This window comes from Mobula birostris, chromosome 4 (assembly GCF_030028105.1).
Source record: "Mobula birostris isolate sMobBir1 chromosome 4, sMobBir1.hap1, whole genome shotgun sequence".
Taxonomy (NCBI): domain Eukaryota; kingdom Metazoa; phylum Chordata; class Chondrichthyes; order Myliobatiformes; family Myliobatidae; genus Mobula; species Mobula birostris.
This window is the reverse complement of record NC_092373.1, coordinates 43885897-43912423: the sequence shown is the minus strand read 5'-3', so window position 1 is coordinate 43912423 and position 26527 is coordinate 43885897. Positions and strand designations below refer to the sequence as shown.

General features: G+C 39.2%; 2 protein-coding genes across 3 annotated transcripts in view; both read right to left on the bottom strand.

Moving 5' to 3' along the window:
- The window catches only part of xxylt1 (xyloside xylosyltransferase 1), a 174687-nt gene extending 173666 nt beyond the window's left edge, over nt 1-1021 (bottom strand). Inside the window, exon 1 of the mRNA XM_072255283.1 lies at nt 427-1021. Within this exon, the coding sequence (XP_072111384.1) occupies nt 427-918 (492 nt within the window). The 5' untranslated portion in view covers nt 919-1021. The remainder of the gene's footprint in view (nt 1-426) is intronic.
- An 11962-nt stretch (nt 1022-12983) lies between these two features.
- LOC140196307 (arf-GAP with coiled-coil, ANK repeat and PH domain-containing protein 2-like) overlaps nt 12984-26527 on the bottom strand; it is a 134916-nt gene continuing 121372 nt past the window's right edge. The window contains exon 24 of one of the 2 annotated variants that reach the window (XM_072255281.1): nt 12984-15216. In XM_072255281.1, the coding sequence (XP_072111382.1) occupies nt 15116-15216 (101 nt within the window). In that variant the 3' untranslated portion in view covers nt 12984-15115. The remainder of the gene's footprint in view (nt 15217-26527) is intronic. The other variant, XM_072255282.1, reaches the window with a different exon arrangement.

The following is a 26527-nucleotide window of genomic DNA, read 5'->3' as shown; positions in this document are numbered from 1 at the left end:
CCCGTAGGAAAGCAGCCAACATAATCATCCACACTCCACCCCTTCAATATGGCAGAAGATACAATGCTTAAAAGTATTCATTACTAGGCTCAAAGACAGCGTCTATCTTGCTGATACAGATCTGTCCATTGTGAACTGACCTCACAATCTTCCTGCCATGGGCTTTGCACATTTAACTCCCTGCACTGCACTTTCTCTGTAACTAACACTTAGTTTTGTGTTTTGTTATTTTTTTTTCCCCCTTACAACAACCTGATATACAAACTTTGTACTTAGGTTTTGAGAATATCTCTATGGATGATATCATTACTATATGTGACAATAATAAACCAACTCATTGCTACTAATTTCGAAAGATATTTAGTTTCTTAAATTTCAGTTCCCCATCGTTAGAGAGTGCAGGATGCTAACAACTTAGACGGGTACCTGGTACTTGAAGGCAGAGGCTTGAAGCAACTTTAGGAGAAGCGGTTCGCCTATGTTGCGGCTGGGTGCATCACTAACAAAATGCAAATGGAGCACTTCTTTATCCTTGAGTACCGCGTGTTTTATCATGGACTTAATTGCAACCGTAAATTTTTCTTGGAGAGCGTAGTTTTTATCCACTTTGGTGAACATCATCAGGGCGTGCAAGTGTACCGTCCCGTCGGACAGCCCGTTAACTGCAGTGACACTTTGCAGGGATTCTGCCGCCTTCTTCCCACTCAGATTCGCCACCAGTTGAGCATCGCTCTGGGCACTCTTCCCTGCCTGGCTCTCTTTCATTCTCCTGGTGGCGCTGGAGAAATTTTCATGATTGGACCCAAAGTAGTAAAAAGCAAACACGGCCAAGGCAGCTATAAGTAACAGGACAAACTGGTAAGAGCGTACTGAGGTGAACTTCGCTTTACTTTGCACTACCTTCCGCCACATCCCCATCGCTGGAGACACCCTGGTGGGGAAGCAGGAGGGATGGGGGGGAGGGGGCCAACTCGTCTACTTCCACCCTCTCTCCATGGACAGTGCCATGCGGATAGAGAAGGGCGGAGGAACCTGCTAAATGGCGTCAGGGTTTCCTCCCATTCCAGCCAATCAAAGTCGCGGGAGCTGTGATGTAAATTCATTGTGAATTGTTCCAACCAATGCAGAGGGAGCGCCTGGTTCCGGAAACTGGCCGAAGGTGATGGGACTTGTGCGAGAGGGCAGCGACGGAGAGTCCGGGGTAGCTGGTGTATAACAGTGGCGGTTTCAGCCTGGGAACTGCGGAGCTACAGCTCAGGACTGGAACTTGAAACTGCAATAACAATCGCTTCCACTTTGTAAGGCAGCAGCCGTCTCTCAGGGATATTAACGAAGATTTGACGCAAATCCGAAAGCGACCATTAGATGCACAGAGGCAGGTTTTGAGGAGCAGCTTGGGGGGCGGGGAAGACATGGCTGGATTTGAAAGAGAAAATTCAAGAGTTTATTAGAGCTGTACCTCGGGTTCTCAAGATGTAAATCTTCCACCATGCCTCTCTGTGGAAGGAACCCGCACTGCAATTCGGGGAGCAAGTCTTTGGCTACTGATAGATAGGAGGCGGTGAGGATCTTAGGGGTGACTGTTTCAGACTGTAGGGAAACAAGCCCTTCTTAAGCTATTACCATTTGTCTCCTTTCTTGAAAACAGACATAACCACAGCACCCAGGGCGCCCTTTGCAGGTAGTAGCACTGCTTCTTAGCCTCAGCACCCTCGGTTCCATCCTGACCCCCACTGCTGTCTCTCTGGAGTTCACATGGTCTCCTGTAATTGTGGATGCTTAGCAAGACCCCTGCTTTCCTCCCATACCTCAACTATATTGGACTGGATGATAATTGACTAATGTTGCTTATCCCAAATTTAGGTGCATTGCAGCGGAAATCAGTAAATACAGGGGAACAGATTGAAGGGAAATTATATGGAGGGGAATGGGATTGATGGGCTTGCTTTGGGAGCTGGTATAGATCCTCTGGGTTAAATGATTCCTATGTCCTGAGAAATACAAGTTTGAATAACATTGGAGGATAGATTTACAGATGCTTTAGTGATTAAATCCCATAGATTGTTCTCTTTATGGATGGTTGGGAGAGTATTTGACACAGAACTATTGTGTCCGGATGAAGGGTCTTACCCCCAAACATCTACTGTCCATTTCCCTTTACAGCTACTGTGTCTCCAGCAGTCTGCTTTTTGTTTCAGATTGTAACATCTGTGTGTTGTGTCAGCATTGCATACTCAGCTTAGGTTTGGTAGAACCAAAGATGCGTAACATGACTAAATATTAAGCTTGATTAACTGGAAAGTTCAAGTTTCTACCTATCAACATAAAGGGAAGAGCAATATGTGACTTTCCACAGAGGGGCAAGCAAGATTCCAAATCTAGATACACTGGTTTGTAACATTTTAAAATGTAAGGAAATAATAAATACAAATATTTGTCTGTTACACAATTACAAAAAGAAAATTTCTAAACGTTTTGTTTCCAAAACTTTTCCTCACCCCACCTTCATTGAATATGTCCAAGACCAACACAAAAGTCTTGCACCTTCTTCAAGCCTTAAACACAGTAATCAGTCCAACTCATATTGGGGGAGAAAATCTGGTGAAACCCAATGGCTTTATGTGGATTCCATGTAATCCTGGGCCTTATTTTGTTACAGTCCACACCTGGCATGTTTGGAATCTAACTTGTTGAATATTAACTTCTCCTAATGACAAGAAATTTACAAAGAATTCATCATCATCATCATCATCAGGTGCCGTGCCAAGTTTGAGCTTTGACTGCCATGGCCCACACATTCCTGTTTCCGGTCAAGTGGATCAATTCATTGGTATTCATTTCCAGTTCTCTGGCTGCTGTCTCCATCATTTGTCTTTGTCTTCCTCTTGCTTTCTTCCCTTCAATCTTTCCCATAATTACCATGCATTCTAACTCCTCTTTCCTAATCATGTCCAATGAAGTTACGTTGCCTTTTCATGATCTCATACATTATTTCACTTTTTGTGTTTCATGACATCTTCATTAGATATTCGTTTTGTCCATGATATTCTTTGCATCCTCCTCAAAAACCACATCTCTGCTGCTTCAATTCATTTCCTCATGTCACTAGATATTGTCCAACATTCTGAGCCATATAACATAACTGGATAAACGTAACATTTCAGTACTCTGAGGCAGGTTGTCATGCCTAGTTTAGTATTGGTCAGTATACTCTCCATTCTTGTAAAGGTGTCTTTTGCCATCCCTATTCTTCTTTTAATGTCCATGTCACACCTGCTATCTGATGTCACCCAGCTTCCTAAGTAGAAAAAGTTCTGTACTTGTTTTATGTCTTCCCCATTTATTCTCAGCCTGCAGATAGGATTCTCCTTCTTTTGGTTATCACCATACATTGTCTTTTTGCGATTGATAGATAAGACCCATTTTTGCACTTTCTTCAACAACGATATCAAGTTTTGTAGTTCTTTCTCCATACTTGCAATTAACACAGTGTCATCTGCATATCTGAAATTATTCATGATTTCACCGCCAACTTTGATTCCCAGGATCTCTTATTTTTTGTAATATTGTTTCACTGTACACATTAAACAAATCAGGGGAGAAAACACACCTTTGTCTAACGCCTCTCTTGATTTTCGTAAACTGACTCACTTCATCTATTCTTACAGCAGCAGTTTACAAAGAATTACAGATGCTTTTAAAAAATGGTGTTCTAAAAAAAAATACAAAGTTACACAAAAGCTCTATCTCATTCACTCTTGTCTTTCAGGGTGGAAATCTACCAGTCTGAACTCAACTACCCAACAATGTAATTGACCAAAAATGTATCAGCAAGCCATTCTGTTCAGAGGCAATTAGGGAGATGCAATAAATGCCAGCCTCCACACCCCTCTCCTGTACTTGTTTCCCACATCTAGACCACCTAATTTAAAATGAACATGCTATGATCAGCTGATGTGGAGATTTTCAAATAATTCTGTCAACTTTGTTAAGTCATACTGACTTAAGATACTGAAATTAATTTTTAGCTAATAATTTAAATAACTATCCTGCATTTAGGCAGAACTCAGCATGGATTCCTTAAAGGAAAATCCTGCCTGACAAACCTATTACAATTTCTTGAGGAAATTACCAGTAGGCTAGACAAGGGAGATGCAGTGGATGTTGTATATTTGGATTTTCAGAAGGCCTTTGACAAGGTGCCACACATGAAGCTGCTTAACAAGATAAGAGCCCATGGAATTACAGGAAAGTTACATACGTGGATAGAGCGTTGGCTGATTGGCAGGAAACAGAGAGTGGGAATAAAGGGATCCTATTCTGGTTGGCTGCTGGTTACCAGTGGTGTTCCACAGGGATCAGTGTTGGGGCCGCTTCTTTTTACATTGTACATCAACGATTTGGATTATGGAATAGATGGCTTTGTGGCTAAGTTTGCTGACGATACGAAGATAGGTGGAGGGGCCGGTAGTGCTGAGGAAACGGAGAGTCTGCAGAGAGACTTGGATAGATTGGAAGAATGGGCAGAGAAGTGGCAAATGAAGTACAATGTTGGAAAGTGTATGGTTATGCACTTTGGCAGAAAAAATAAACGGGCAGACTATTATTTAAATGGGGAAAGAATTCAAAGTTCTGAGATGCAACGGGACTTGGGAGTCCTCGTACAGGATTCCCTTAAAGTTAACCTCCAGGTTGAGTCGGTAGTGAAGAAGGTGAATGCAATGTTGGCATTCATTTCTAGAGGAATAGAGTATAGGAGCAGGGATGTGATGTTGAGGCTCTATAAGGCGCTGGTGAGACCTCACTTGGAGTACTGTGGGCAGTTTTGGTCTCCTTATTTAAGAAAGGATGTGCTGACGTTGGAGAGGGTACAGAGAAGATTCATTAGAATGATTCCGGGAATGAGAGGGTTAACATATGAGGAACGTTTGTCCGCTCTTGGACTGTATTCCTTGGAGTTTAGAAGAATGAAGGGAGACCTCATAGAAACATTTCGAATGTTAAAAGGCATGGACAGAGTGGATGTGGCAAAGTTGTTTCCCATGATGGGGGAGTCTAGTATGAGAGGGCATGACTTCAGGATTGAAGGGCGCCCTTTCAGAACAGAAGTGCGAAAACATTTTTTTAGTCAGAGGGTGGTGAATCTATGGAATTTGTTGCCACGGGAAGCAGTGGAGGCCAAGTCATTGGGTGTATTTAAGGCAGAGATTGATAGGTATCTGAGTAGCCAGGGCATCAAAGGTTATGGTGAGAAGGCGGGGCAGTGGGACTGAATAGGATAAAATGGATCAGCTCATGATAAAATGGCGGAGCAGACTCGATGGGCTGAATGGCCTACTTCTGCTCCTTTGTCTTGTGGTCTTATGGTCTTATTTTGGAGAAATTATTTTGCTTTAATGGATGTTGTAGTTTATTTCTATTGTGCTTTAAAGTTTGCTTAGTCAGTAAATTAACTTTACAGTATTGTCAACACGTAAGCAGATTTTGTAAATAGCTATCTCATGATGCTTTTTTTTTGCTGACTGGTTGGTATTTTCCCTCTCAAATGTACTTCTAATCAGTAAAATAAGAGATAAGCATGAAATTTAGGCTAACATTTCACTGAAGGACCATTGCAGAGTTGGTATTGTCTTTCAGACCAAATGTTCAACCAAGACCATCAGATTGGCATAAAAAAAATGATGACACACACACAAAAAAGCCCGGTCTGTGCCCAACATTTATTCTTCAACCAATATCAATAGAACTGAGTACCTGTTTACGTCAAGGCAGTTTTAAAGGACTTACAAATTGGTTGAACAATATTTAACTTTATCAGATGAGAAGTCCTGAAAACACTAAGTACATTTTACTTGAAAATTTCATGATTTGACATGTTTTGTCCACTCAGAAAGATCACTTCATTGTCCTAAAACACACATTTCATTATTTTTAAATAATTATATGGAATATGCATGGAACACAAGTATCACTGACTAAATTTCCTCAAAAGTATAATGTTATTACACAGTTGTGAACTTCAGTAGTCCAGAGTTCACAGTAAAGGTCAAGCTATTGGTGATAATGATGTACTGGACACACTAATAGACAAATAAATGAGGAAATTCAGAAACTGTCAGTCGAATAACTGTAGTGGTTGGGAAACAGATTGTAGACAGTGGGTAGAGAACCGCTTTGCTTACAGGAATTGATTAGTCTTATTCCCAGCAACAATTATTTGGGTATTTCTGTTCCTCCTACAGGAATGAACTAGTGTGAAATAACTCACACATTACAAAAAAGAAACAGATCATGTGAGGGTAAAGGAGGAATCTCAATCAGGAGCATAATAAATTTACAAATGCTAAAAATGTCATTGTTAATATGAAGTGCGATAGATTTTTCATGGCATGCTAAGTCATAGTTACTGCTTAATCTCTCTGGCCTTGGAAAATTCCTGTTGAATTGTCAGACAAGTATTTTAAATTGCATTCAAAATAATTTAGTTTACATCAGCTTCTACCTCAAACACCTGTGCATAACCTAAACTCCACTTTGTATTCTGCATTATGATTAATTAGCTAAAGAAAAGTGCACATTTACTTCTCAGTTGAGAAATTTTTAGTTCTCCCAGGTGGTTCAAAGGAGCTGTTCTGATATCTGACAGTGACTGTAACGAAAGGTAAAACCTACACCACAGTAACTTAAAGACCTTCTTCACGGTCAGCAACAAGTATCATTGAATTAGAGTAGTTTTTCTCTTTCACTTACTCTGCTCATGTGGATGTATTTTTGTCATGAATATAATGGAAAATGTTACATCGTTAATTCTTGAAAAGACAAAGTACAGATCCATGTAAACAGGCAGAGCTATACACTGGTCAATGTACATTGAGATGCCGGTAAATTAATTACACCTCTCGCATCATGTTTTTACTACTTCCATCAAAATTGTCAAAACTGTCCCCATGTAAATCTATAGCGAAATTGTACCTTCAAGATTTAAACATGAACCTCCACCAAACAGTCTAACAAACCAGACTTGTACTATAATTCATTGCCATCCTCATGGACAACTGTTGTGCATGGCAGAAAAATACAAATTTTGAAAAAATTCTTTTCAATTCTTGGTTCTCAAACTTAAAGCCACTCCTGCTTAACTAATAGTTAGCTAAATCCTCCAGTAAAATATTTAAACTAAAGCCACCCATATCTGTAGATGTAATTGTTGGATCAACTGTCATATACCTTGTGGGTCAGAAAAACGCACTGACAACCTTGTAGTTGTTGTTGTGCCACTATCTCCCTTTCATAGCAGCCGTACAAAACTGTCATAAAAATAAGTTAAGATCTGTATACCTCAAAGCACATTTCAGATATATAGAGTGTAAAAGAGAGGTGAGAGTAGATATGGGACAATTGGAAAATTATGCTGGAAGGGTCATAATGGGAGACAAGGAAATGGTGGATCAACTGGATCAGTATTTTGCACTTTGGCAGACACAAGCAATATGTGAAAGTTTCAGAGGGCTTAAGTGTGTGAGGTTGCCATTACTAGGAGAAGGCTCTTGGACAACTGGAAGGTCTGAAGTTAGTTAAGTCACCTGGACCAGCTGGTATACGCTCCAGCGTTCTGAAAGAGGTGGCTGAAATGATTATCTTGTGGAGGCATTAGTGATAATCTTTCAAGAATCAATTCTGGCATGGTTTCAGAGGACTGGAAATTTGCAAATGCCACTCCACTTTTCAAGAAGGGAGAGAGGCAGAAGAACGGAAACTATAGACCAATTAGTCTGACCTCACTAATTGTGAAGAGGTTGAAGTCAATTGTTAGGGATGTGGTTTTGGGATACTTGGAGGCATACAATAAAATAGGCTAAAGTCAGCATGGTTTCCTTCAGGGAAAACCTTGCCTGATAAATCTGTTACAATGCTTTGAAGAATTAACAAACCGGACAAAGTAGGATCAGTAGGATGTTGTGTAATTGGGTTTTCAGAAGGCCTTTGACAAGGTGCCACACATGAGGCTGCTTAATAAGCTAAGAGCCCACAGTGTTACAGGAAAGATACTAGTTTGACTAGACCATCGGCTGATTTACAGGAGGCGAGAAGTGGGAATAAATGCAAACTTCTCTGGTTGACTGCCGGTATCTAGTAGTGTTCCACTTGTTTTTATGTTAGTGACTTGGATGATGAATTGCTGGCTTTATGACCAAGTTTGTAGATGATATGAAGATAGGTAGAGGGGCAGGTTGTGTTGAGGAAGTAGAGAGGCTACAGCAGGACTTAATTAGAAAAATGGGCAAAGAAGTGGCAGATGGAATAGTGTCAGAAAGTATATGGTCATGCACTTTGGTAGAAAAGGTAAAAGCATAGACTATTTTCTAAATGGAAAATTCAAAATTCTGAGGTACAAAGGAACTTGAGAAGCCTCATGCAAGATTCCCTTTATAAAGGTTAATTTGCAAGTTGAATTGGTGGTGAGGAAGGTCAATGTAATGTTGGCATTCATTTCTTTGGGACTGGAATATAAAAGCAAGAATATAATCCTGAGGCTTTATAAAGCACTGGTGAGGCTTCACTTGGAGTATTGTCAGCAGTTTTGGGGCCCTTATCTATGAGATGTACTGACATTGGAGAGGGTTTAAAGGAGGTTCATGAAAATGACTCTGGGATTGAGAGTGTTTGATGGCTCTGGATCTCTACTCACAGGAATTCAGAACAATGAAGGGTGACCTCATTGTAGCATTGAATGTTGAAAGGCCTCAATAGAGTGGATGTGGAGAGGATGTTTCATATGGTGGGGAAATCTAAGACCAGAGGGGACAGTCTCAGGACAGAGGGATGTCCTTTTAGAAAGGAGATGGAGGAATTTCTTTAATCAGAGAGCAGTGAATCTGTGGAATTCGTTGCCACAGGCAGCTGTGGAGGCCAAGTCATTGGGTATATTTTTAACACCATGATTCCCAAAGTTCTGATCAAAAAGCTACAGAACATGGGCTTCTGTACCTCCCCTCTGCAACTGGATCCTCGACTTCTTAACTGGAAGACCACAATCTGTGAAATTTGGAAGTAACATCTCCACCTCACTGACAAACAACAGTGGCACACCTCAGGTACGAAAGCTTAGCCCATTGCTCTACTCTCTCTACACCCATAACTGTGTGGCTAGTTACAGCTCAAATGCCATCTATAAATTTGTTGTTGATACAACCATTGTTGGCAGGATCTCAGAGGGTGACGAGAAGGCGTACAGGAGTGAGATATACCAGCAAGTTGAGCGGTGTCACAGCAGCAACCTTCCACTCAACATCAGCAAGACCAAAGAGCTGATTGTGGATATTAGAAAGGGTAAGATGAAGGAACTCACACCAGCCTCAAAAGAGGGATCAGAAGTGGAGAGAGTGAGTAATTTGAAGTTACTCTATGTTAATACCTCTGAGGATGTAACCTGGTTCCAACATATTGGTGCAGCTATAAAGAAGGCAAGACAGTACTATATTTCATTCAGCATTTGAAATTTGATATATCACTTAAATTTCTACAGATTTAGAGAGCATTCAAACTGGCTGCGTCACTGTCTGTTATGGCGGTGGGAGAGGGGCTACTGCACAGATCAAAGCAAGCAGCAGGGTTGTAAAATTAGTTAACTATTGCATGGACACTAACATCCGTAGTACTCAAGGTATCTTTAAAAAGGCAGCGTCCATCACTAAGGATCACCACCACCCAGGACATACCCTCTTCTCATTGTTACCATCAAGGAGATACAGAAGCCTGAAAGCACACACTTAACAACTCAGGAACAGCTTCTTCTCCTCTGCCATCTGATTTCTGAATGGACATTGAAACCATGAACTACTTTTTTTATTTCTGTTTATACAACATTGAATCACAGTGGATTTAATTTGGCTTGTTTTTGACACTGATCAACATAAAAAGACTTTTGTGTCAAAGTGAAAACAGATCTCTACAAAGTGATCTAAATTAATTACAAATATAAAACACAAAATAATTGATTGTATAAGCATTCACCCCTTCAAAATGACACACCGAATCATCACAGGTGCAGCCAATTGGTTTTGGAAGTCACAATTAGTTAAATGGAGATCACCTGTGTGCAGTCCAGGTGTTTCAATTGTTTGTAGTAAATATACACCTGTATCTCGAAGGTCCAACTGTTGGTGAGTCAGTATCCTGGCAGAAACTACACCATGAAGACAAAAGAACACTCCAAGCAACTCTATGAAAAGGTTATTGGAAAGCACGTCAGGAAATGGATACAAGAAAATTTCCAGGTTACCAAGTATCCCTTGGAGTACAGTTGTCAATCATCTTGAAATGGAAATAATATAGCACAGCTATAAATCTGCGAAGAGCTGGCTGTCCTCAAAAACTGAGTAACCATGCAAGAAGGGGACTACTGAGGAGGCCACCAAGAGACCTATGACAACTCTGGAGTTACAAGCTTTAGAGGCCGAGTTGGCAGAGACTACGCATACAACAACTGTTGCCTGGGTGCTTCACCAGTTGCAGCTTTATGGAAGAGTGGAAAAGAGAAAACCACTGTTGGCAAAAAAAACTCAAAAAATCTTGGAACACACATCAAAGTTGCTGGTGAACGCAGCAGGCCAGGCAGCATCTCTAGGAAGAGGTAGAGTCGACGTTTCGGGCTGAGATCCTTCGTCAGGACTAACTGAAGGAAGAGTTAGTAAGAGATTTGAAAGTGGGAGGGGGAGGGGGAGATCCAAAATGACAGGAGAAGACAGGAGGGGGAAGGATGGAGTCAAGAGCTGGACAGGTGATTGACAAAGGGGATATGAGAGGATCATGGGACAGGAGGCCCAGGGAGAAAGACCGGGGGGGGGGGGGAAGAGAACCCAGAGGATGAGCAAAGGGTATAGTCAGAGGGAGAAAAAGCAGAGAGAGAGAGAGAAAGAAAGAATGTGTGTGTATATAAATAAATAACTGATGGGGTACGAGGGGGAGGCGGGGCATTAGCAGAAGTTAGAGGTCAATGTTCATGCCATCAGGTTGGAGACGACCCAGACAGAATATAAGGTGTTGTTCCTCCAACCTTCATCCTTACAGTAGAGGAGGCCGTGGGTAGACATATCAGAATGGGAATGGGATGTGGAATTAAAATGTGTGACCACTGAGAGATCCTGCTTTCTCTGGCGGACAGAGCGTAGGTGTTCAGCAAAACGATCTCCCAGTCTGCGTCGGGTCTCGCCAATATATAGAAGGCCACATCAGGAGCACCGGACGCAGTATATCACCCCAGCCAACTCACAGGTGAAGTGTTGCCTCACCTGGAAGGACTGTTTGGGGCCCTGAATGGTGGTGAGAGGGGAAGTGTAAGGGTATATGTAGCACTTGTTCTGCTTACAAGGATAAGTGCCAGGAGGGAGATCAGTGGGGAGGGATGGGGGGGGACGAATGGATAAGGGAGTCGTGTAGGGAGCGATCCCTGTGGAAAGCTGGGGGGAGGGAGAGAAAGATGTGCTTAGTGGTGGGATCCCGTTGGAGGTGGCAGAAGTTACGGAGAATAATATGTTGGACCAGGAGGCTGGTGGGGTGGTAGGTGAGGACCAGGGGAACCCTATTCCTAGTGGGGTGACGGGAGGATGGAGTGAGAGCAGATGTGCATGAAATGGGGGAGATGCGTTTGAGAGCAGAGTTGATGGTGGAGGAAGGGAAGCCCCTTTCTTTAAAAAAGGAGGACATCTCCCTCGTCCTGGAATGAAAAGCCTCATCCCAAGAGCAGATGCGGCAGAGACGGAGGAATTGTGAGAAGGGGATGGCATTTTTGCAAGAGACAGGGTGAGAAGAGGAATAGTCCAGATAGCTGTGAGAGCCAGTAGGCTTATAGTAGACATCAGTAGATAAGCTGTCTCCAGAGATAGAGACAGAAAGATCTAGAAAGGAGAGGGAGATGTCGGAAATGGACCAGGTAAACTTGAGGGCAGGGTGAAAGTTGGAGGCAAAGTTAATGAAGTCAACGAGCTCAGCATGTGTGTAGGAAGCAGCGCCAATGCAGTCGTCGATGTAGCGAGGGAAAAGTGGGGGACAGATATCAGAATAGGTTTGGAACATAGATTATTCCACAAAGCCAACAAAAAGGCAGGCATAGCTAGGACCCATACGGGTGCCCAAAGCTACACCTTTAGTTTGGAGGAAGTGGGAGGAGCCAAAGGAGAAATTATTAAGAGTAAGGACTAATTCCGCTCCGCGGAGCAGAGTGGTAGTAGAGGGGAACTGATTAAAAAAATCTTGGCTGGAGTTTGTCTGAAGGCATGTGGGAGACTTTGGAGTCAGCTGGAAGAAGGTTCTATAGCATGATGAAAACAAAATTGAGCTTATTCATCGGACTAAATGCTACTTTTGGCTGAATTATGCTGTGGGTTGCTTCACTGCAGCAGGCCCTGGAAGGCTTGTGAAGGTAAAGGGTAAAATAAATGCAGCAAAATACAAGGAAATCCTGGATGGAAACCTGATGCAATCTGCAAGAGAACTGCGACTTGGGAGAAGATTTGCTTTCCTGCAAGACAAGGGCCCCAAGCAGAAAGCCAAAGCTACACAGGAATGCCTTAAAAACAACAAAGTAATGTCCTGGAGTAGCCAAGTCAGAGTCCAGACCTCAATCCAATTGAGAATTTGTGGCCTGACTTGAAAAGAGCTGTTCACTCATGATCCCCTTGCAATATGACAGAGCTTGAGCAGTTTTGTAAAGAAGAATGGGGAAAACTTGAAGTGTTCAGATGTGGAAAGCTGACAGACCTATCCACACAGACTCCAGGCAGTAATTGCTGCAAAAGGTGCATCTGCTAAATACTGACTTGAAGGGGTGAGTAGTTATGCAATCAATTATTTGGTGTTTAATATTGCAATAAATTTAGACCAATTTGTAGAAATTTGTTTTCACTTTGACATGCAAGTCTTTTCTATTGATCAATGTCAAAAAAAGCCAAATTAAATCCACTGATTCAATGTCATACAACTAAAACATGAAATTTTCCAAGAGGGATGAATACCTTTTATAGGTACTATATGCCATTGATATTAAACCAGATTCTGATTCTAATATTGATAAGTTCTTGGTTATTCAGAGCAGGAAGAGATGGAGGGAAAAGGCAGGAGATTGGGCTGAGGGGGAAAATGGATCAGTCATAATAAAATAGCAAAGTGGACTTGATGGGCCAAATTGCCTAATTCTGCTCCTGTATCTTATGGTCTTGTACAATATCTTTCTATTCACCTTCACTTCTCCCACCTTCCTTTCTAAATAATAACATTCCCCAGATGCAAAAAAAATGTGATGCAGAAGAACAAACTGAAATGACTTTAAATCCTGAAGGAAATACAGCCTCAGTAACAAAAGACATACTACAGTTTTGAATACTAAGTACATATTTAGTCATTTGTTCATGGAATGTAAACTCGTACAAGTTTCCAGGGAACTTTTATCTGTCAATTATACATATTCAACAAAATATTCCATACATAAATGTTTATATATACAATATGAAATTACATAACATGACAATTAATACATTTATTTCAGCTTCAAAGCTATGGGGGAAGTATTCCTTTCCTTTGGATCAAATGGATCTGATTATGTGCCAAATACATAGAGTACTGCTTATTGATCAAAATTTGAAATGCTTATTGGCCTCTAAAAAGAGCAAATTACATTTTAATCTGAAATATAAGTATATAACTGTTAAACTGCTTTGAAGCTTATAATGTACTTCATGTGTTTCCAATATATGTTCATTAAGGTTTTAATGATTTACTTAAGTCTTCTGTACAAGTGCATTAACTCAAAACAACTAAACAAAAAGAAACTATTATCTATCCCTGGGCACCAATATCCATGGTATATATTTACATAGGTACAACAGCAAAAGGTACTTAACATACAAAATTTAAAATCTGATGCCGCAAGAATGATTTTTAAATTTTGAAAAAAATGCACCTTGCATTAATTTTTTTTTAACTACCCAAAGACATGGAATATACCTGGGCTGATCTTTGAAGTAATGTTGATAATAATGTATTTTAAATGTTGCCACTACATAATTCAAGAGTTGGTTTTTAAAAAACAAATCAGCTAGTAATATGAACTTATTTGGATTCCCTTGTACTGAAGACATTTTGATCACTGGCAACAAAGTAGGCAACTTTTACTTATGTTTACCAGTATTACAACCCAGACAACCGACATATGATATCCAGTCATATGATATTAATCTTGAAATAAGCTAGTGTGGTGGTTTTGATGATATATTTAAATCACACATTAATTAAATTCAAAATGTAACTAATCCTCCAGAAATCTAATTTCCTACTTGAATTTCTGTTCATTCACTGGGTATTATGTTCAGGTGTAAAATTAAAGTGCCCATATGTACAGGGTATAACTATAATTATATATTGTACCCAAATGTGGGCCCGAGGTAATATATTTTTAAAAGATATTTTAAAAAAACTAAGTTTCTTGGATGACAAAGAATATACAATGTATTAAAAATATGATAAAATATTTGCTGAAATTGTAGATAAATAGCATTTTCTATTTTGTAAGAGGGAACAAATTTAAAAAGGGCACAGTTCTAATATGTTCCCAACAGCACTCAATCATTATCAGTGCACCCTTTCAGAAGCATATAAAACTGCATTGCAGTAAACCATCACACATCCATGGTAGTTTTAAAGTGATCTTAAAAGACGATGGGATGAAAATGCTACTTCTGTGCTCATGATTTTATAACCATTCCACTTCATGGATGGAAATGTACTCGTGAGCACACTTTTGGTAATATTTTCCTATAACTTCTTCACATAAAGTTTCAGTTCAGATTGAATTTCCATTCCATTTGCACATTTCCCAGTGGTGTACCACCTCAAAAGACAAAATCAACAGAATAAAGGTTGGGTATTTGCACAGACACTGTACTCCAAAGAAAATAAACTGTGTGTAAATATACAAGACAGGGATCCTTCATTTACAATTGCTTTCCTTAAGATGTTAAAATTCATTTTTGGTATACATAACAAAATTAGATGATAAATATCCTTCAAGATGATTGCACCAAAAGAACAAATGTAGTTTCTTAAGAAATGCTGCAAAAATTTACTCATTCTGTGATCTTCGGTGGAAACGGTTTAATATTTCAGGGTTATGAGAAGCCATATGGGAAAAATCTCTGAAAATATCCTGGTAGGTTGCATCACCTGCAATAAAAACAGTGAGGAGTTATTTCAGAAATTGAGGCAAAATGCTACATCAACTAGTTAATGGTTACAAATAAACCCATCAACTGATGTTTAGTAACTGAAAAGGCTATTCAGCTCAGGAGATCTGTGCTAGAGCTGTCTAATTGGTGGTAGTGCTCTGCTCTTTTACTCCAGCCTGGACACTTCTGTTTTTTTCACTTAGGCATCAATTCTCTTTTCAAACACTGCACTAATCCTTTCAAGTACTGGTTTTACAACAACTCCACTGAATAGTCCACTATGGTGGGATTGACTTCGTTTGGATTTTTTTCCTACTTGGCAGAACTCTGTATTTTCAACGATAGCAAGAAGAAGAAATATGCATTTCAAATCATAGTTGGGACTTCAATCAGGCATGTTTGAACAAATCTCTGCCCAGATACCATCAGCATGTAAACTGTAGCACCAGACATTCCAAACACTACACCACAGCTATACTATAATAAAGAGTGCCTACAATGCCAAGACGTCATTTCAGAAAGTCTGAACACTTGGGTGTCTTTCTCCTACCTGCATACAGGCAGAGGCTAAAGAGCTGGGCTCCAAAGGACCACCATTAATAGGGACTTCAGAGGCATTCAGGCCTGAGCCAGGATAATTTGTGGTTATCCTGGCTCAAGCCTCTAAACACCACTTTCCTGTTTCTTTCTTTCTAAGTATTTTTTCTTTGAACTCTCGACACAATAACTGTTCAGTGGCCATTTCTACTCTGAAACATTGTTTAATTTAAATTGCTACATTTTTTTAAAAAGTGTTTTGGAAAGCTTCAGTAAGATAATCAAACAGTTGCAATAAAGTGAGGTGGAAGGAATACAATCAAGATACTTGATATCAATGGACAACTAGAAGAACTGCAGCATACAATTTAAGTAAGGGTGTTCACATAAAATCCTCAAATATTCAGTAGGCCAAACTGCATCTGTGTGAAGAGAGACAGAGTCAACGTTTCAGGTCAAAGACCATTCATCAGAACTGAAAACAAGAAATTTGTACAGCGTATCCCCATGGTTACCTGAGCTTTACCCTATAAAAACATCCACCTTCCATAAGACTATAAGACATTGGCGCAGATTTAGGCCATTTGATCCATTGAGCTACTCCATTATGTCATGGATGATTTATTATTTCTCTCAACCCCTTTCTTTTGCCGCCTTTGACGCCCTTATTAATCAAGAACCTATCAACATCTGATTTAAATGTACCCAATACTCTGCTTCCTCAGCTTTCTGCAGTAAAGAGTTCCACATATTCATCACCCTCTGGCTAAAGAAATTCCCTCCCAACTCTGTTCCAAAGGGACATGCTTCTTTCCCGAGGCTGTGCCTGCTGGCTCTAGACCAGATAGAAAACACTATAGGAAACATCCTTTCCACATCCACTATCTAAGTGTTTCAATATTCGGTCGGTTTCAATGAAAACACCCATCATTCTTCTAGACTCCTGAGAGTACAGGCCCAGAGTCAAATGCTTCTCATACATTAACCATTTCATTCCCGGGCTTATTCTCATGAACCTCCTCTAGACTCTCTCCAATGCCAGCACATCCTTTCTTTGCTCACAGTACTTCAAGTATAGTAGAAACATAAAAAACCTACAGCATATTACAGGCAATATAGTCTGCCCAGTGCCTCAACCACTCAGCATTACACTCTTGCTTTTATCATCTAGACCTCTTGAAATGGATGTTAACATTGCATCTGCCTTCCTTACCACTGACTTAACCTGCAAGGTAACCTTTAGGGAATCTACACGAGGACTCCCAAGTCCCTTTGCACTTCAGAATTTTGAATTTTCTCCCCTTGAGAAAATAATCTACACCTTTCTCCTTCTACCAAAGTGCATGATCATACACTTCCCTACACTATCTTCCGTCTGCCACTTCCTTGCCCATTCTCCTAATCTGACTAAGTCCTTCTACAGACTCCCTGTTAGCTCAACAACACCTGCCCCTCAACCTATCTCTGTATCATTTGCAAACTTGGTCACAAAACCATCAATTCCTTCATCCAAATCACTGACATACTGTATAATGTGAAAAGTAATATTTCCAACATCAACCCTGCAGAACACCACTAGTTACTGGTAGCCAACCAGGAAAGACCTCCTTTATTCCCATTCTTTGCCTCCTACCAGTCAACCAATTTTCTGTCCCTGCAACCTTACAACCTCTGTGTCAGAACTGAAAAGTCTCTGGCTTGAAACACTGACTCACAGGTAGACAGGGTGGTAAAGGTGGCTTTCATCAGCCAATGCACCGAGTACAGACATTGGGATGTTAAGTAGCAGTTGTACAAGATGCTGGTGAGGCTGTATTTTGGAATAGTGTGTTCAATTTTGATTTTCATGCAGTAGAAAAGATGCTAATAAGCTGTAAAATGTGCAGAGGAGATTTACAAGGATTTTGCCAGGACTCAAGGGAATGAATTACGGAGAGAAGTAAAGCAGCTGGGTCTTTATTCATTATAGAGTAGGTAACTGAGAGATGATATTATAGACTTACAAAATCATGAGGGTCATAAATAGGGTGAATGTGCACTGTCATTTTCCTCAGTGCTGGGAAATCAAGAACTAAATGACATGTATTTAGAGGGGAGAAATTTAATAGGAACCTGAGGGGGCAACATTTCCACTCTGAAGGAGGTACAATTCGAATGAGTGGTTGAGGAAGGTACATGAATAGTAACAGTATAAAGGGATATGTGCCAAACAGTTTGAGATTGGATGGGAATTTTGGTCAGCGTTGACCAGCTGAGCCAAAGAGACTGTGCCACACTCAGTGACTCTTCTCTCAGATGTGGCCTGGCCTACTGAGTGTTTCCAACAGATCCTGTTTCAGATATCCAGCATACGCAGAATTTTAGATTTTCACTAAGATTTTCACATGACACTCAATCACAAAGGTTAAATTCAAGTATTAGCTTCCAAATCTCATCTCATCTGATGTAGTACATGAAATCAGAAAATAAACAGCTGCTTGCATTGCAAAGTTAAGAATTTTGGAAGCAGTCATGAAACAGCTCTTAAAAAGACATGTAATAGCCAAACTTTCAACATCCTTTAAAGAAAACACAAACAAGGGAAATGGGTAGCATACATCTTGCGCCATGAAGTGTCTTAAAAGGACAATGGGATTGATGTAATTTGCTTAGATTAATAAAAACAATTCAACATAATTGTCACCACTCACATATACAGAATTTAAACTGTAATTGGCCACAAATTTAGGTTCAGATAAAGGTGAAAAAAAAAACAGCTTGACATACAAAGACAAACAAGAGAGTCTGGCAATGGCAAATGAATGACTCACAATATTGGGAGAACAATATATACACTGCACCTTAAGAAAGGACTACTGTACCTGCATGAACCTCAAAGCAGCAATGTTGGAATCAGGAGTGCAAGAATCAAGAGACACATAAGAAAGAATAAGAAAGCTTTAACTGCAAAATTTCCCAATCATTCAATACGTTCCCTTTTCATTTGAGAGAGATTATTTTCCCTTCTAATTTTACCTCCAAAATACTGTTCTGAATCATTCAAAAGACAGCAATCTAGTTAGTACAGTCCCTATGTTTTCCACTGCAAGAATGAACTACCCACTGGTGTTTCCAGTAAAGTGGCAGAGAACCAAAGTTTAATATCATTTAATGATGCTTTGTATTTGCATATAATCATAATTTCCTATATCCCCAAATTCTAAACCTAGAATGCAGGACTGTAAAAAAAAATAAAAATCAGTAAGTTAACTGCCTCTTGAATCCAGTTTCAACGTAACAAGACTGTGCAGTTTCCACTTCATCTATTTTTATGCCTGACCCAGAATTCTTTTGATGTCCAAAAATAAATGAATCATAGGATTAAATCCATTCAGCAATTGCACCTACAATATTGAAGTTGAGGATTTCAAGGGTTCTCAACATTAATACAAAATTTCTCATTTGTTCTAAATTAATGACCCTTAACCTGAGACTACATACACTGCTATGCTGAGAGAAATGTCTCCCCATCCACCCTAACAGAACCTGATATATTTCAGTTATGTTGACTCACTCTCCCCTCAAAAGACAAGTGCTTCACCTCCAGAATCAATCTAGTATATCTACACTACACTATTTGCAAAACACGTACCTATTTTATAGGTAGAGACCAAAATTTCACAGTCATCCAGGAATGGTGTTAACAAAGCCGAAGTACCCAAGTAATAAAGTACTCAGCAATAAAGGCCAATACACAACATATGCTCGTAGTTACTTGCTCTCCTGAATAATTCATTTCTGAAATTTGCCTTTCATGTTCCAAAGTCCTTTTCTGCACCAATATTTACTAGATTTTTACCACTTAAAATATATATTCCATTTTGTAATAAAATACAGATTGCAAATAGCCGAAGGCCCAATGATTCTTACAGCATTTCACCTACAACATGCTGTCACATTTAAAATGACTTACATCTGTTATCAATGCCAATACTTCCCTCCAACCCTGTGCAAAAACTGTGTGGCATCAATTTTTTTTTAGCTTCTTACTACATAATATCCACTGGTACCTGATCTTCTCAGCCTGTGAAATGCTCAATAAACACTACCATATAGGTGAAGCAGTTTGACAGTCATCTTGATTTTTTGAAAATCTTTTCTGCACAGCTTTGGTAAGAAACAAAGAGACACCAGTTCAAAAAGAGAGAAAATACAACCAAATCCTATGGGTATAATACACACACTCTCCAGAACTCATATTTTCAAAGATACTGAGGATCTGACAGTAGCTCTCTGCTTGCCTCCTCAATCAAAAATTGTGCTTTGTGTTGAAAAATAATCAAAGATAGAAAGAATTAAACTAACGGGCCAAAGTGCCTAATTAAGAATTGAGATACCATAAATGAATATTTCTGGCAATTCTAAAACTAACACTCACAACCCTCATGCATGTTGTATTAGAAACAGCTTATTTAATGAAGTCAACAAGATTAGTTTACCCATTTTCACACTAATGGCACATATTCAACTAATCTCATGTTCCTAACACACAAAGTATTGTTGCATATCAAAGATTTTGGGAAAAAGAAGTCTGAAAACTGCCAATGAAGTTTGGAAAGATCAGTTATGTTCATAAAGAATATAACTGATTCCACATTTGGCAGTAATGCATTCCGCAGTAATACAAATGCTTTGGCTTGGCCAATTGTTTTGGCATTTGTTAATTCTCCCATCTAGCAGTAAAAAGTGAAATACTGGCATTATTCACTTAAATTTACTATCTCCAATAGGTAACTTTCCTTATTAATACCTTAATTAATTTACATTAAAAGTAATGTACTTCAAAACAGGGAAGAACAAAGCTTTAGTGAAATCAGGTGCCCTTTTTAACCAGAATAATGCTATCAGCACCAACTAAGTGGAGAACAATTTTGGAGTTCAGCTTTTGACAGAAAATATATTTTTATACGTGATTTATATACATTCAAGTCAATACTCAACTTGAGAAAAAGCAGTCAATTATTTGCAAGCTATAAATCTAAACTCTCTCTCCCTATATATGTACATTTATACACACACGCACACACAATCAAATATTCCCCACAAGTCTGAATACAAGCACATGCATTTTTTCTTCATTTGAACCATTTCTTATGGCTTACGATTGCATTCAAAAATTCAATTCAGTCATATGTTAAAATCTGCAAAGTTTGAGAAAAATAAATTGTGCAGCCATCACCTGACAATTTTATATTAAACCTTTAAGATCATAGCTGCATACGAAGACATTTATAGGTAAATACTGAAATTGTCTACTACTCAGGTTATGAAGCAGATGAGCAAGTTCCCAAAGTTCATCTGCTTTTTTTTAGAAAAATAATTCAGAATATTTAGGAAGCCATAGTTTTTTTTTGGAGAATCAGCTGCAAACCAGAACTGCATGGTACAACTGTTAAAAGCAGTTCAAATGGATTGTGAGCTCATAAAAGAAATAAGTGGCAGTAATTATTCTGTATTCTTCAATATAACTGGTGGATTTCCCATAGCTTATCCCCAAATGAAATACCAGCTGAGTACAGAAACCACTAGATCATTGCAGCCAAACATCCTTGATATCAGCACTAGCCTCAAACTCAAGTCTAGGGTAAAACTATCAAAAGTTATAGCCAGAGTTTTAAAATTGCAATTCAGTTTTACAAACATCATTACAACCACAGGAGTTTATATCAAGTTACTACCTCAAGAGCTGGATTGTTCTGTTGATTTCTACAATAGCATACACTTTGGAATGTTCACTTAGGTCAACATTTACATTAGTGACTGTATTTCCTTTATAGTAATGCTACATTTAAAGTGCAGGAAAGTACATACAAGATGTATACAAAAATACTGCATTATAATTCCAGATTAAGAACAGAAAAAGGCACACAATATACATTCAAAAGTATACTTGCAAAAATAGACAAAAATAAAGGTAACAATAGGAAACAGATGTATTTGCTAGCACCAGTTTGGTTTTAGTGATGTACAATTATAACCTAACTATAAACATTGCACAAGATATAGTACATATGGCTTTAGCTTTTAACAGTACATTATATATCCTGCAGTTTATTTTAGATGTAGCCTTCAGAAACCATTAAGTAATTATGGCAAATTTATAACCATCAGCAGTAAATGGAATATAGGAAATTCTCAGTATCAGTAATGTTTGCTGATATTACTCATTTCCTTAGTTGTGCAATAATTATATAGGCATGGAGATATAGCAAGGGAATAGATCCCTTAGCCCACATCAACCGTAATCCTATCCCATTATCTCATTCCCTAGTTTTGATGTCAAATTTCAAAACGTCACTGTTGAGCATTCTTCCCTTACGATTAAATATATAAATTGAAGTGAAAATTAATTAAAAACAAATAATTCTATATGCATACAGTGAAATAGGCTCATAAATGAATGAAATTTGGAGAAGATATTTTTAGATTCAATTAACTAAAAACATTAAAAATAATGTAGCAGGACATCCAGCTACAGGCGTGACAAAGGTACAGGTAAGCGGGGGGGGGGGGGTGTTACCTTTTTGATAAGTGAGAACGCAATAGCAGTATTCAGAGGCAACATGCTTGAAGGATCAATCGGTGAGGCAATATAGGTAGAGCTTAGAAACAAGGGGATGGTCATTCTTATGGGGCTGTATTTTAGAGCAGCCAATATCAAGCAGGAATTTGAGGAATAGGTGCGCAGAGAAATTGCTAATAGTTAAAAGAATAATAGGGCTGTATTAGTGGGAGATTTTAATGTCCTCAATATTGTCTGGGCTACTCAGAAAATACTATCAGCCTGGATAGGCATGGAATTTGTGAAATCTGTCCTGGAAAATTTCCTGAGTGCAACTTGGGCAGTTAGGATCAAGTAAATCCTGGGTGGACTATAGGGGTTGCAGAACTATACGCAAGAAAGAAATCAGAAAGACAAAAAGAGAGCATGAGATAGTTTTGGCAGAGAAGACGAAGGAAAATTTGAAGAGAGTTCATAAGTATATTAAGGGAAAAAGAGTAACTCAGGAGAAAATAGGGCCCTTCAAACACTAAAGTGGACATTATTGTGTGGAACTACAGGAAAAGATTGAGTATCTTTTCCTCTTTTTTTAAACTGTGGAGAAAAACATGAAGACTTAGGAGACTGAGATAGTAATAGGGAGGTCTGGGAGGTGGTCTTTATTACAGCAGAGCAGGACTGGACGTCTTAAAATATATGAAGGTTAAAGAATCTCTCGGGCCTGATCAGGTATATCCAAGAATACTGTGGGAAGCTACAGAAGTTGTGGAAGCCCTGGCTGAGATACATGTATCATCAGTATTGGGTCAAGTGAGAGAAGATGGGAGGGTGACTAACCAATTTAAGAAGAACTGCAAAGAAAAACCAACGAACTACAGACTAGCAAGCAGACATTTGTGGTAGGTACATTACTACACAGGATTGTGAGGGGCATGATAGACAAGCATTTGGAAAGACAGGGGTTGATTCAAGGATAGTCAGTATAGCTTTGTGTGCGGGAGAGCCACGGTCTACATGGCACTCGTAAGGCCTTTGATAAAGTTCCACATGGTTGCTGCCAAGGAAAGTTGGATTGCTTGGGATCCAGGGATATAGAATTGGCTTGATAGTAGACAACAGAGCGTGGTGGTGAAAGACTTTTTTTTTGCACCAGAAGCCCATGATGAGTTTTTTTTTAAAAACAAGGGCTTAGTGCTAGTCTTTTTGTTATCTACAAAAGATTTGATGAGAAAGTAAATAGTTATATCTAGTAAATTTGCAGATGAACTAAAATGGTTGGTGTCTTTGACAGTAAAGATGGTCATCAGGATATATAGAGAGATCTGTATCAACTGTGTGAGTTGACTGAGGAATGGCAAATAGAGTTTAATTCAGGTAAGTGCAAGGTATTGCAACTTGGGAAGAACATTGAGGGTAGGATCTTCATGGTGACGGGTAGAGCCCTGGAGAATATATAGTTCTCTCAAATTGGCAATTTCTGACAAGAGGGCTTTCATCAGTCAGGTCACTGAGAAATGGTGGTGGGATATTATGTTACAGTTGTACAAGGTATTTGTGAGGCCACATTTGAAATATTGTGTTCAGCTTTGGTCACACTCTAAGAAAAATACCATTAAGCTGGAAAGAGTGCAAGGAAGAGTTACGAGGGTTTGAAATATTGTGGAATATTGGTAGCTCAGGTTGGCTATTTGGAAGTTTGGTTGATTGCTGAGCTTGGCAAAATGTTTGCAGACCTTTCGGTTCCAATCAAGAAGCCGTCATCAGTGTGCAGTTTAGGGTGTTGTCTCCTCAGAATGCTGGCTTATATAGTCCTCCAGGGTCCGATGGATATTGATCAGAGGTTGAGATCTGGTTGGCTGGTTCAAAACACTGAACAGTTCAACAGTAGAAGATTCTGATTGGCTAGCTTTAAGGGAGGTCCTTTGGAAGTGTTTGCTTTGCTGTCCAGATCCTGAGATTACTGGCGATTTGTTGATTGTTGACTTCGTTGTTTATCTTTTCTCCATAAGGGTTCATATACCAGATCTATGTTGATGTGTTGCTTGATGGATTCTTCTGTAGAGAACCACACTTTGAGAAATTCTCATTCTTTTCTCGCTTATGTCAAGACTCTTCAAGACCTTTCAACAGAACAGATATCCAAGAAGCTTCATCCGAACATGCCTCAAGGTCAGAAACCCAAATACATAAATTACTCGAATGACAAATAAACAAATTTTATTGCTGTACATAAATAACATCTTGGAAATGACAGCAAAATTGCTTCAGCAACACAACATCACAGTTGCTTACAAACAGACTAACTTTGAGAAGGAACCTATCAAAACTCAAAGCACAACAAAATGAGACTGATTGAACAAATGCTATCTACAAAATCCAGTGTAGTGACTGTGACAAGTACTACATTGGTCAAACAGGAAGAAAACTATCGAACAGGCTACACAAGCATCAGCTAGTGAGCAGAGGCACGAATCACTCTTGCTAGTATCAGCTCATGAAGATGAAGCAGGACACCATTTCAACTAGATGACAGCCAGAATCTTGACTTGTACAAGAACAGGAAAAGAATGAGAATTTCTCAAAGTGTGGTTCTCTATAGACAGATCCATCAACGAACACATCGACATAGATCCATTATATGAACCCTTATGGAGAAAAGATAAACAACGAAGTCAACAATCAACAAATCGCCAGTAATCCCGGGATCTGGACAGCAAAGCAAACACTTCCAAAGGACCTCCCTTGAAGCTAGCCAATCAGAATCTTGTACTGTTGAACTGTTTAGTGTTTTGAACCAGCCAACCAGATCACGGCCTCTAATCAATATCCATTAGGATCCTGGAGCAGTATATAAGCTGGCATTCTGAGGAGACAACACCCTCAACTATGCACTGATGATGGCTTCTTGATTGGAGCTGAAACGTCTGCACACATTTTACCAAGCTTGGCAATCAACCAAACTTCCGGTCGTGAGTGTGTTGCCAGGACTAGAGGGACTGAGTAATGGAGAGAGATTGAGCAGACTGGGACTTTTTTCACTGGAGCACAGGAGAATGAGGGAAGGGCTTACAGGGGTGTACAAAATTATGAGAGGCATAGATAGATTGAACATGCACAGTCTTTTTACTCCGGGGTTGGAGAATGAAGAATAGAAGGGCATAGTTTAAACGTGACCAGTGAGAGATTTAATATGATTCTGAAAGGCAACGTTTTCAACCAATATGGAAAGAGCTGATAGAGGAAGATGTTGAGAAATCAACTACATTTAAAAAAGGTATCTGCACAGTACATGGAGAGGAAAGGTTGAGGGATATGAGCCAAATGCAGGCAAATGGAACTTGCATTGATGGGAATCTTGGACAAGTTGGGCCAAAGGGCCTGTTTCTGTGGTGTATAACTTAATGATTTGCTGCTGAAAATTGTAGAGTTAGCAAGCTCATGGTATCGTGCATTTCCTAGCAACAGGCTTAGTGCCATCTTTTATGTTAAACTTTCCCAATTAGGAATAAATTGTGCTAAAGTGCAAAAAGCAAACACTAGAAATTGATGTAGTTCAGAATGGTTAAATGGGTTATTAATGTATCAAAAAGTGAAGGTTAATACGGGAAATTGAAATAATATTTTCCTTGTACCTGAAAAGAAAATAACCCATAATCCCTGCTCCTGCTTTGTTACCCAATGATTCCTTCTGCAAAGTGCAAGCGAAGGAATAAAAACGTGGTTTAGAATTGACTGCAAGGCACTCTACAGTCAATTACCTTTGTATTGTTTTACATAAAAAGAATTATTACTTGGGCAAAGTAACAAAGCTTATTTCACTGCAAAAACAAAAGTCAGTGCCTTTGATGGGGTAGCGAGATTCGGTGAGAAAATTAGGAATACAAACTCTGAAACTGAGGTACACAATAATTCTTCCCTGACTTCTTATTTTCACCACTTTAAAATAAAAATGACTCAACTCAGCAATAAAATTTACATTCATATTTTAAAATCTATTTTAAATATCTAACATTAATTTCAAGTTAAACAATGAAAACCAAAACATACAGAAATTTTTCAGGAAAATATTACTTTGCAGATACTGGTTTAAACTTTTGAGGTGCAGTACTCAGCATGATTTACATTTGCCAAAAAACTTTGGCGTGCATTTTTTTTTCCTGATTAAAAGATTCTCTTTTTGAGATTTAGCAGGTCAAAACATTGGTCCTTTGATTGGTTGAAGTAACCACCT